This window comes from Cylas formicarius, unplaced genomic scaffold (assembly GCF_029955315.1).
Source record: "Cylas formicarius isolate icCylForm1 unplaced genomic scaffold, icCylForm1.1 PGA_scaffold_7__23_contigs__length_41026272, whole genome shotgun sequence".
NCBI lineage: Eukaryota > Metazoa > Arthropoda > Insecta > Coleoptera > Brentidae > Cylas > Cylas formicarius.
Genome location: NW_026844352.1, coordinates 33,554,434 through 33,567,618, shown reverse-complemented (window position 1 = coordinate 33,567,618; position 13,185 = coordinate 33,554,434). Strand labels below are relative to the sequence as shown.

At 38.2% G+C, this 13,185-nt stretch overlaps 1 protein-coding gene across 2 annotated transcripts; it reads left to right on the top strand.

Annotated features, from left to right (window-relative positions):
* The first annotated feature begins 29 nt into the window (after positions 1–29).
* LOC132705664 (E3 ubiquitin-protein ligase TRIM33) lies at positions 30–11,433 on the top strand. Of its 2 annotated transcripts, XM_060676419.1 has the most exons (12): positions 30–634; positions 2,300–2,516; positions 2,574–2,834; positions 3,533–3,643; positions 3,707–4,014; positions 4,092–4,103; positions 4,192–4,518; positions 5,219–5,782; positions 6,525–6,999; positions 7,066–7,249; positions 7,307–7,459; positions 9,480–11,433. In XM_060676419.1, exons 1-12 carry the CDS (start codon positions 223–225, stop codon positions 9,633–9,635), a joined length of 3,180 nt encoding a protein of 1,059 aa, XP_060532402.1. In that variant the 5' UTR covers positions 30–222; the 3' UTR covers positions 9,636–11,433. The 2 variants fall into 2 exon arrangements, with proteins under 2 accessions (XP_060532402.1, XP_060532404.1); XM_060676421.1 differs by lacking the exon at positions 4,092–4,103 and having other exon boundaries at positions 32–634.
* Positions 11,434–13,185: the final 1,752 nt, after the last annotated feature.

Below are 13,185 nucleotides of genomic sequence, written 5' to 3'. Positions count from 1 at the left end.
AAAGAGAATACAGTTCTGGATTTGACGAAGGCGTCTGCGAAAAGTTGTCAATCTCATTAAAAATTAAATGTGGGAAAGTATCCACACATTTGAAAAGTACACGTTCGTTGCGGTCGCAATGTATGGCGTGGCGTTAAAGGAACACGTTCTGGTGTAGTTATTGCGAGGCTTTTTGTTATGCGGTAAACTCGAGTCCGCTTTAAATGATACATTAGTGTTGTCATGGCCGATTCAAAAGTTTTCCTGAGCGACCCCAATCTGCTGAGCGACCTAAATTCTGATGAGCGTAATTTGTCCGATGGCGCTTTCGGCCACGAAAGTGACACCATGCACCAAGATCTGATGGACCAGTTGATGGGCAGCGAGGCGCAAAATAACAGCGATTCAAGTGAACATAACGATGATCAAGGCGAGCCCCAAAAGCAAACGGACAAAGAGAGTTGTTTCGCCAACTCACATGAGGAGATGCACGTCGAAAGTCCCACGACCGGCGAGACCTATACCTTTAAGTGCATATACTGCGATCGCGTTTTGGGTGCTTCAGACAACCCCAAACTGCTCGAATGTTTACACAATGCGTGCGCCAGTTGCGTCAACAATAAGCTTTATGAGCAAAATGAATCTTCAGCATCAGGTATTTAGTGTTTTGGATTGTTTTTAATTCAGACTGGTGTTTGTCAGATGGTTGACCAGACCTGTGGTGGGCCTAAGGATAGGCCAGTTGCTAACATATTTTATTAATAGAACAGTGCCCTAAAGGTTCTCGATTTTTTATGTTATTGCCACTCTAAGATTTTGAAGAATTTACCAAAGTGGATAGTGGACTTAGGTAACTTTTAAAAATTGTGGCAGAAAATATAACTGCTTTATAATCTAATGCAATAGTCTCATCGGTTTACCTCCTATCTATTACATTCAATAATTTTTTTTTGGGTTTTTGACCTGTAAGGTTTCATTGTTCTAATGAAGTCATTATTATAGTCACAAATATTACCGAAATAATGAGTTGTTATATTGCCAATAATTAGAGTTGTGGAATTGACCCGTCAAATTTTTTTGGTGTCAATTGACAGAAAAAATTTAAAAAAACAATGAAATTTCAATTTATTTGTTTATTTTTATTTATACTGTGCCATACATCGCCGTCGGATCATTCTGAGAACTAAATAGAGCGGATATTTTTATTTGGAATCTCTGAGTCTCTAAATATCTTATTTAGGTATTCCTTGAAGAGAATTATAAGTGAATGGAACATCACAAATGCGTAATAATTTATAAAATTATATTATAATTAAATAAATATAGATAACACTCTACAATTGCAAGATGTTATTTAAAACATTTTGCTTGAAACGGACTAGTCAGTTGACCAGCCCCAACACTACCAATAATACAAAAGCAGTGTACAGTGTGCAAGTCTATTAATCAAATATATTTCCAATGGCATTAACTATATGCCCACAAAGTTTGGTCAACATTCTGAAAAACTATATATTTATATTTTATATTTATGTTTATATTTGTTTGATCCAATTTTTATTTTAATAAAAATAATAATAATTTATAATGCTTGCAATACTAGTATTTGTTTAGGTGACCCAGATTTTGTTAAGGGTATGGTAAAAGTAGCAATAATGTTTTTTCGCGATTAAAAAAAAACTTTAAAAAGTGGTTCAATAAAAAAATAATTTAGTCATATTGAAATTGAAAAAATTCCAAAAATGACAGTTTTTGGAAATAAAGGGTTCAATTATATTTATTGAATAAGAGTTCCAATTTTGTAATTAGACGTCGCCTTTGAAATGAGAATTTGTAAGTCAATTATAGCCTACAAAATATATATGCTATTCTGTGTCAAAAATTATAAAGATGTTTATTTTTTTACTATTCGATTCTTTTATTTTTTCTGTAATTTTTTATTTTTCAAAGACTTGAAGTGTCTGTACACAAAACCTTTATGTTATTTATTATTTTTATTTATTTTCTCTTAAATTAATTTGTATAACTTGTTCTAGGTTTTTTATAATTCCTTGCCCAAACTAGTATTATTAAATTTAATAAAAGCTATAAGAAAAATATCTTTCTAATAATGGGGTCGTGCGCATTGGTATTGAAAGGTCGTTTGTATATCTTAGATATATACTAGTTATAAATTGACGCAACGTAACCATAACTTTCCTCAAATTGGTATATGTCTGGAGTTTGTGGAGTTTCATTTTTACATTACTTCTTCTATGTAATGAGAGTAATTTTTTTTGATCGCCAATAAATGAATCCTCATAACAGATAAAACTTTTAGGAAATCAAATATTATGTACGCTTTGCAACATAGCGTGCGACGCATCTCGCATAATCGAAAATCAGTTCTTAATGGAACTGTCTAATAACGATGAGACCAACACCTCGAAAGCAAACGATCTGAAGTGCAGCAGTTGCAGCGATGAGGCCCTGGCGACTAGTTATTGCACCGATTGTTCCGAATTTATATGCGACAATTGCGTGCAAGCCCACCAAAGGTAATGCGGCGAGGTGGGGATGTACTGCGTAGTGTGGCTAACAGCCTATTTTTCCAGGTTGAAAATAACGAAAGATCACACGATAAAGTCGAAAGACGAGGCGATGAACGAGCTCAACGCCGTCTCGAGCGGTTCTTCGACGAATTTATTTTGCGTCAACCATCCCCACGAGAAACTGTCGCTCTTCTGCGAGACTTGCGACAAGCTCACCTGCAGAGACTGTCAGCTGATCGAGCATCGCGAGCACAAGTACAAGTTTACCAACGAGATCGCGTCGGAAGCGAAAAAATACATCGCGGACATGCTGAAAGATGTGGGGTGAGATTTTTTTTTTTAATGGGGCAGCTCAAACGAGCGTGCAAAAGCCGTTTTTTGTCGTGTTTTAGTTAAATAATTTACCGTAAAAAATTGTTTCGAGTCTATTAAGAGGACCCACAACCCCGGAGGGCGTTATCATTAGTCACGTCTTTCTTTTTACAAAGTTTTTTGGCATATTACAACGTCTGATCAATAAACAATAATAACAAAACAATTCAATAAATGGAATCTGTTAAAATTAAAAATGGTTGTGACCACTCAAAAAGTCAAGTCAAAATGTGGAATAGTTAGGCAAAAAAGCAAATATACTAGTTAAATATAGTGAGTGTGTCCATATCGGCTGTAAAATTTAGCACAAGAAACGAAGGACTCAAAAAATAGGCAGCAAATACTTATGAAGTATTAAATAGCACTTTTAAACAGTTGTGTAACATAAATATTCTTGAATCTCAGTTTTAGCTAGAATTTGGTGATTAGAATCTCGACGAAATAAATGTTTAGCCTTGTCGACTTATCGCGCAGTTTCATTTCTATATCGCTGACGCAAGGCCGCATGGACGCTAACGAAAAAGAAAAAATAAATTTATCGACCCAATAAATTGTTTAATTTTAATTTTTACACATCCCGCGTAAATGTTTTCGTGGTATTTTGGAAAATTTCGAGACCGCGCTCCATATAACCATCATCGATCGTGCAGATACAAGAGGGCGCTGCTGACGAGCGCGATGAAAGTGATCGACGATCGGCAGAACCTGATCACGGAAAAGAAGCAATCGCTCGTTAAGGAAATAACGCAGCTGGTGGTCAAGTGAGTACCGGCGGCGACTGCGAGCTGCGCGGGTGTCATTTTCGAATCGCTCGCTCGTTGCAGGTTAACCAACACGATAAACGTTCGCGGGAAGCAGTTGGTGGCGAAACTAACGGAGGTGTGCGACTCGAAGCAGAAAACGCTCCAAGAGAAGAAGCTGGCGCTCCAGCAGCTGTCCAAAATGACGGATCACTGCATCGACTTTACGCAGCATGCGCTCGACACGGGCAGCGACATGGCGCTGCTTTACAGTAAGAAACAGGTGACGGAGCATCTGAAACGGATCAAGTGCAAGCGGGCTGACATCCCGAACCCAGAAATCCCGGTGAGGATCCATCTCGCATTGGACAAAGTGCCGGACCTGATTAAAGGTGAGATTTGCGTGTGCTTCAGGTTAGCGAATAATGCGAATTTTGTTCCCACACGTTCGTCATGCTTGCCGCTTTAGGCCTCTCCGCAGGTAAATAGCTAGAGATTTGTGTCGTGGTAGGACCGTTTGTTGCCTCCCTGCCGCGTGGCTAACCCGTCTTTTCTTTTCTCGCGTCCAGTCATGTCAACCATTGGTCAGATCGTGGTCGACGGACGGATTTATCCGTCTCAGTCGACGTCGCCCGCGTGCCTCCCGCCCAACAGTTCTCCCAGTCCAGGTCAACAGATGCGGCCTCCGCAGCAGCAGTCGCCCATGAGCCCGTTGCACCAGCAGCTGTCGCCTGGATATCAGCAGAGCCAGCAGCCACAGCAAGTGGCCCGGTTGCCAAATCCGCCCCCTTACAGTCAATTCCAGGCCAACGGGCAGCCATTCCAGTCGCAGTCACCTAACATGAACCAGAACATGATGCAGGTGATGGGGCAGAGTATGAATCAACACCCGTTCGGTGAGTTTGACATTATTAAATAATATAAAATTTATAAATAATGTTAAGGGCGATGCACTAAAAAGTGTTAAAAACTGTATGATAATAATAGGGGAAAAACCTAACTTCTATGACCTCCGGGCATAGAAGTTAAGATTGCATAATTTTTGAGGTTTTTTAATATTTCTAATATGCTGAACAAAAAATTCAATAATAATGATAATATTAATAGTTATTTCAGTAGGAGTATATGGTATGGAATATGGTATATTACAAAAATTAAGAAGAAATGCGCCAAAAGATATACGACGTCGGTGCCCTTACCAAAATTCTAACGCGTACGTGTTGTAAGCATCTGTATGTTCCATAACTACATAATCTTACAGAAACCATGTTTCATATCCGGCAGATGCTGCAATAAAGATTATAAACGAATGCAATTATGTATATTTATTGTTACAAAAACTGACCAATAAAACAATCAAAAATTTCATAAATGTATTTTTTACAGTTTTTATTGATTTTATGTTGTATGTATGTTGTCTTATATATGGTATAAATGTTTATCACTCATTGAAATTCTCACCATTGTAGACATAACTGATGACATTTATTTTAATTAAACAGGAAAATTTCTTTCCCACTTTCCTTTTCTCTCTGTGTCTCTCTCTCTCTCTCTCCTTTATCCCTTTCGGTAACGAACATGGTATATAATTTCAAGGTTCAGGTAGTCGTATGCCGAACATGGGTCCACCGTCGATGAACAACATCCCTCAGGCCATTCCCATATCGTTAGCCCAGCAGCTGACCATGAGCCGAATCCAAAGGGCCCCGATGGCGAGGGCGATCATGCCTCGCATGCCGACGAACTCAATGGGTCTGAACCAACAGCAGCAACAGGTGTCATCGTCGACTCATCCCCAGGGCATGATGCAGGACCGCAGCAACTTGCGCCACCTGCTGCAACCGACTAACGGCAACACCAACACCACTAACAACAGCAGTAGCAACAACAACAACGCAATTTACATACAGACAGGTCCGGCCCAGTACCAGGCGGTCCAGCCGCACGTGGCGCAGCAGTACCAGAACCGGTACCCAAGCCAGCAGCCAATCAGGTTTGGCCCACAACAGCAGGGCCCAATGAGGATGATCATGCAGGCGCAGGGAAGTCAGGCGCGGATGATTATGCAACAGCAGCAACATCAACAGCAACAAAGACCCCAGGGACAGTACCCGCCGGGTGGGGTTGGGGCCAAGTGGCACACGCCCCAGCAGAGCAATGGTGGGTTTTTAAGGGTTGTTTATTTTTTTAGTAAGGTTGCTTCAGCCCCCTTTACGGCGAGTAGTTCAAATGTTCACGGACGTTGAGTGTAATGGATCGACTGAAAATTAAACTGGAGTAGTTAAAATGTCCGAATTGATTATTTCACATGTTCTTTTACTATTGGTCTATTAAAGGCGAACTACTTCCGCATTTTAGTTGCCGAAAATGATTAACGACAATTGGTGATCATGTCGCGTGTCAACCCTATAGCCATTTTTTTGAAACCATTGAGTAGTTCAAATTATTGATGCCCCATCCTTCTTATTTTTATTTTTGTTTGTCCTGATCTCATTATTGCGTTAAAGCAGCCAAACGATTGACTTAAAAATATTTATTCGAAAGTATTTTTGAAATTAAATTCTCTATAAAAATTTTCATTTGACTAGGCGTTAAACATTTAATAAGTTTTCATTTTGGAGTTTTGTAAATAACAAACAATTCAATATACAAAAAGGAACAATATTGATTTTTCAAAGGAAATTAATAATGAAAAACTTATTAATATTTAAGACCTAATATCTTGGAAATGGTTCGTCAAAATTTTTATAGAAAATTCAATTTCCTCCAAATATATGTTATAACGTTCGGTACCGCCATCGAGTCCGGGCGTGGTTCAAAACCTCACGCTTCGTCACGAAAGCTTAACGTTGAGAGACTCGAGAAAGGACATACCCAAACGACCTTGAAACGGTTGTTACAGCCGGTAACAGTGCGGGCAATAGCCGCAGCCAGTCGATGCCCACGATTAACGATAACTTCAAGATAACGCTGCGTCAGCAGCCCGAGCAGACGAACAAAAATACACCGGCTGCTGTTACATCGACCATACCGACCACCCCTAGTCCTAACCACGTGCAGGGACGTTCCGACACCGAACGCAGCCTAGACAAGTTCTGCGAGGACTCGGTGAAAGACTTGATGGCGACGATCGCGAAACTCGACTCGAACGGGGTCCAGGTGCTTGCAGAGGGAAGACAAAAGGGCGGCTCGCCGCACGTGGACAGTTCGACCGGCGACTCTGCCCCCAAGATCAAGTCGGAACTGATGGACACGAGTAAAGACGACCCTAACGAAGACTGGTGCGCGGTGTGCATGGACGGTGGTGAGCTGGTTTGTTGCGACAAGTGTCCGAAGGTGTTCCACCAGTACTGTCACATTCCGAATTTGAGTGTCGAGTAAGAGTTGTCGAGGCTGTCGGCCGGCGTAGCGGTACCGTAAATTTTTGTTTTTCTTCGCTGCAGGGAAAACGACACTTGGCAGTGTTTACTGTGCATGAACTTCGCCGACATACCGGAGAGTATATTGAGCGAGAAGAAGGAGGGTGAGCTCAGTCTGAAGGAGAAGAAGATCGCGGAACGGATTGTCCTTGAACTGTACTGCCAGTACGACACGAGTTTGCCCTTCCGCGAGGTTATAGGAGCAGATGTAAGGTCAGCCCATCTTCGAGCTCGCACCGTTTATAACACTTGTTTATTTTTTAAGAACGTCGAGTACCATTCGATTATTAAGAAACCAATAGCGCTCGACACCATCAGGCAGAAGCTGAACTGGAACGCGGAAGGGCGGTACAGGCACACCGAAGAGCTGGTGCGAGACGTGCGCCTGATGTTTAAGAACGCCTACACCTTCAATCCAGTGAGTACGGAGCGGACGCGCATATATAAAGTATTTAATAAGAATCAGGATTTGTTGTTATTAATATGCTTATTAATGAAATATACTTTTAAAATTAATTTATGCAACTTAAGAATCGTGTGAAGAATCATTCACAGATCGGTTATATTTGTTTAAAAAAAACAACTAAGCTGAATCATATTAAGTCACCTTTATTGATAACGAAAAAATTTCATATTATCAAAATTTCTCCCTAACTTGGGAAAAAGCGGATTTAACAAAAAAATTATATGCATTACTCTCCTCAATTCTCATTAGAAAATGATTCCTTAAAATATTTCGCATCAATTCCATAACACCCGGTATATGTATACTGTGAGGTCAGACTCTGTGAAACGCCCACAACTCTGTTCACAAGTTCATTTCATTATTTATGGTCACAAAAAGCCTTATTTAGGTGCTTTCTTCATTACTGAAGATTGGCGACAATGGCAGCAATCTTCTCTATTTTTTGCCTTTCTCAGTGGGATGCATGTGTCTAATCTTATCCACCCTCTTATATTCTAAGTCATGAACATCTTAGTTTTCCGGGACCCCTCCGGCTCTCTGTCTTTCCTTCCATTATCTGTCTCAAAAGTTGATATTGATGTTATTGTTAGCTTAAACCAAATTTAAAATAATTTATTTATATGCGTATTTGAAAGTTTTAACATTGAAACTTAAACAGTGTTTGGGTTTTGAATTGTAACAACTCACTGTTATACGAAAAAGAACGGCACAAATGGTTCAATGGTAGGGCGTTGTAACTTTAATAGTACTTCTAATATTTATAACGAAATATTAATCGCTCACCAATAGAGGGAGCAAGGAGTTCATTAATAATCTTAATTAAAAAACAACTAAAACATAAATCTTTACGAATATCCATTCTCACTCACTTTATATCGCTATAAAAATGAGAAGTATGATGCAATTTTCGAATCCCATAGGCAAACAAGAGACAGGATCCAAGCAAAAACCGTAGACAAAATCACAATAATTAAAGTGACAAGTGACTCACATAAGTTTCTTCTCAAACTTTTGCATTTTTAGTGAGCAGTTATCCAATACAACCGCCAGATTCTTTGCAGTAGTCACAAATTTTACTTTAGTGTCATTAACTAATGTTAATGTTAAGACTAAAGCCGTAGTTTTGTTTTTACTTCCGATAATGATTTGGTCGGGTTTAATTTGAGGTTGTGACCACTAGAAAGGTCACTTATAATACGTAAGTAGCGATTTATATTAGACTCCATACAGTCATCGGCATCAAAACAACTATAGAGCTGCATGTCATCGGCAAATGCTTGTGCCCTACTGCACAGAACTGTGCAAAATGTTAGCAGTATAAACTAAAAAGAGCAATGACCCTAAAATGGAGCATTGTGGGACCCCAGAGATCGAAGCAACCTGATCGGAATATGTATTATTGGGGCATAATTAAACTACACTATGCCGATGAGAAACTACAAAACTTACTTATAAGGAAACTGTGATCACTGGTGTGAAAATGAGTTTGAAAAATCTAAAAGCGCCATTGTGCTGACCATTTTTGTCACACGCACTGATCATAACCTCAACAACATTAGTTAATGGCACTGCACAGTCGGAATGATATTATTGTTTATAAAATAATGGGTTATTCTAGTTCCTTGCACGGGTAATTCATCCATTTTTCTTTTGCGTGTCTGATTTTTGGATAATGGTTTGGGCTTCTTTGTATTTGTCGAGGTTTATGTTATTATATTTCCTTCGAGATTCCATTCGATCTAGAATTTCATGGTTTGTTTCCTGTTGTTGGCTTCCGTTGGTAATTGATTGATTGTGTGCTGAAAGGAATTTCATTCCACTAAAAGCCTGTCGCTGGATAAAACGCTTTTATTTGTTAGCAACAGCGGAAAATTCCCATTTAGTAGGTTGCATAACTGAACCCATAAAGTTGAATATGCCATTGGATATTACATGTTCTCTGTAAACTTGGAATCGCCCGCGTTTTTTGCAGGTCGACTCGCAGGTGTACAGCGATGCGAAGACGCTCGAGAAGTTCTTCGACGAGCAATTGGAAAAGTTTTTGCCCGAGTATGCGTACGAGACGTTCGACGAGGACGACGAGGTGCATCCGCCTAGCAAGAAGTACCGACGGATAATAAGCGACTGACAAATTGTCCAGGGGGCGAATAACACCGTCTATTTCTCCCTCTAGTGGCAAATTTTGGAACGGGGTGGCGGGGGGTGCGGCTTAGTGTATATAGGGATGAGTGCGCGGGATGCGCTCGGTTTTTCGTTTCTGTTCGAAGCTGACCCGGTTTCAAATTATTTATTGATGAAATTTTATCGATCGTTGCCGATTCCTTTTTATAATATGTTTTATGTCGCGTAAATTTAGCCGTTAGTTTAGGTTTTAACGAGATTTAGGCTATGCTTTTTTTGTCGTCTGCGTTCAAGCGTAATTCGTTTTCGTGTACATATTCTATAATCTACAGGGTTGCTCGCGCAAATCGCTCACTGAAAGTTTGCCGGTTGTTATTTGGGCACAAATTTCATTTTAGAAAATGTTGAGTAATGTTACTTTAGGTCACCTTCACAATTGTTGGCCTTAAAAAAAAACACACTTGTTCAGCCTTTAACAATGACAGTTACGAAACATAGTTCCAACTTTTGACGTCAAACTTTTAATAAGTTATTATGCAAAAACCAAAAGAGATAGGAAATCGGAAACTATATTTAAAATAAAACATAATATGCATAGAAAATGGGAATATATACAGGGTGAGAATGTGATGTGACAATGTATTAACAACCTCACATGAATCTAAATTTTAAAGAACCGCCTGAGTGAATAACCCAATAAGTCTATATTTATAAATATATCGAGTGTCGGAGCTGAAAAAAAAAGATTTGATCTTTCAAATTTCGAGGGCGTTTTGTTTTGTTTTTTAAAGTTAGGCCGAAGTTTTTTTCTGTTTAACAAATATCGTCTTGTTTCAGACTGTTTGCCTAATCCTTAAAATACGTGTCTCTTCAGCTTACGGTTTTTGTTATAATATTATTTCATTGTTATGTCTTCCCTGATATGGAAATCGTCAAAAAATTTCATATTGAGATTTGTGCAAAAATAAAAACAGCGCAACAGACCCAAAATTAAAACGTTAACAATCTGGCCACTTGAAGTTTGAAAAAAAAAATGGCCATCCAAATTTGATGAGATGATGAGATATTGCAAAAATGTCAAAAAAAAAACAGGAAACAAATATTCATCTCGGTTGTTAATTTAGGGGTACCTGTCGATGAGGGCCCTATAATGCTAATGACGTAATTGTTACAGTTCCTTGAGTAGAGTTTTATAGAAAATCCGTGTCGATTTAGATATTTACAAATATTATCGTTGTACAGTGTAAATTAGAGGTGCAAATCGAAACTTTTTTTTTGTGCTTAAGGAAAGCAAAGTATGCCGAGCGGCAGTGTAATTTACCGGTCAAACGTTCCAATCGGGTAACCATATTAAACTACCCGAATACGGTAGTTCAATGGATGTATAGGTAAAAAATATGTAATCTCGACGAAGTACCATGACGATCGATCCCCGGTTTGCTCGAGTTTATTTATTTTGTCAAGTTTACCACCCTGGAAGCTGATGCCCCAACAAAAATGAATTGTTCGTGGGAAATTGCGCCGCAAATCTCTTTTTTTACGACTGTTTTCCCGCTTTATTTATTTGTTAGCATAAACGTAATTTTTATGTTTTAACTTTTTCGATTGTTTACGTGTGTTTGATTTTAAAAATTACATATACCTAATCAAACAACCAAAATGGGTAAAGTAAATCAAATTAGCATCGGGCAATATATATACACATATTTTGTTACTTTATATAATTATATATATATATATATATTATATATATTTGCTATAAATTCGAAGTGTAGTACACACAGTTCATTAAATCGTAAAATATTCGGTATTTTTATTTAACGATAACTTCTTCCGTTCCCGCTAAACTGCTGTAATTCATATGGTAAGTAAATTTATACAGGAGTAACAAGTTCAATTTCTCACAAAACCTTACTTCATTTCGCGCTCGTCTTTTGGAAATGGTAACTGATACATATCGAATAAATCAAAATTTTCCACTCCCTGGGATCAATAAATGTACAAGGGAGAACGACAATAGTATATTATGCAACAAGTGTGGTAAATGGCATGTCAGTTACAAGTTTATCTGGCACGAGCGGAGCGAGTGTTTAATAGAGTGACTTAAAACTTTTTGCCAAACATGTTGCATACTATAGTTTTTCCACTACCATTAGTTTTTGAGTACAATTTTGTAAAACAACAAGAATACATTCTCTGAATGACGTCTGACATGATCGTCAGAATTGATAAAATTCAAACCATGGGCGATATTTCCGAAAATGTCCGTTTACGTTAAAACTCGTGGGTAACATTGTAAGTGGCTCGCAGCGGTAAGTAATGAAACTGACGTACGCTGACAATCGTGGAATCGGTATATACTTGTGTATTTTAGAGAAACCAGTGAAAAAATTCTTGACAGAATACCAACACCTACTTTTTTATAATAAGTTGAGCACTTACCCATTACCGACATCCTCCGAGAACAGAACAATATACCATTTGCTCTACGTATTATAAAAATAAAACTACCTATTTTACTTTTATTTTGCTTCATATTGCAAAAGGTTTATTGCAATTTCTTTCATAAAACAATCCAACGATAGACACGTCCTTTCACACTTTTTTCCCCTATTCTATGAACTCGCCAGAGGGCGCAGGTCCGTCACTAATAAGTAAGGAGTGCTAAAAAATAAATGTTAATTAGTTCATTAATGTTCGTAAAAATGCGTTTTTTGTCTATTTTCATGAGAGGAGACAAGATACGGAAACAATTCAAGAGTCAAAAAAATTCCACTGTTAGTGGCCTTTTGAAAGTAAATTTCCACAAAATCGAACAAAAAATATTTAAAAATCCGTTTTCTTTTTAAATGTATTAACACTCCGTATCCGGACCTACGTTTATATTAACTTTTTCCTTTTCACGAATCTCCAACCGAGCGTTGGTGGGTTTTTCAAACGTCTCATTTTTCATTTACGTTAATTTCCTTGTCATGTTTTTCAAGAATTTTAATAAACGTGACACTCTCGCACTCCGAATAATCGAGGGAGTGTTGTGTCAATCGTTCATTTTACGAGAACGTAATCTATCGGTGACCGATTTTGAAAAGGATCGAATCATTTCAATCGTTCATTTCAATACTTTTGTTGCCAACTGCCAGCTATAAACCATAAGTGAGTCCGAACTACCGATTCAGATTTATTTGAATTTCAATTATTTTTGTGTCTATATGTTCTGTTTTCTGTTTTAGTTAGTATAATATTTAGCTGTGTTCTGATTTTTATTGCGTCATGATTTTATCAAAATAGGTGCTAAGTATTGGATTGTACGAGTAATACATAATTTGTTTAAAATAAATACCTGCGTGGAAATAGGTATTTCACTCAATATTCAATTCAACATATAAGCAAATCGACCGATCCATATCGCAACTCAATACCAACAATAATTTTAACAATGCTCTCATTCTTTTTTCCATGGTCTGTCTCTGTTATGCATTTAAATCTTAAACCATTAAAATGAACCGTATTCCGCAAGGCGAATTTGATTTCGTCGTTCGATACTATGAAGTGATTGA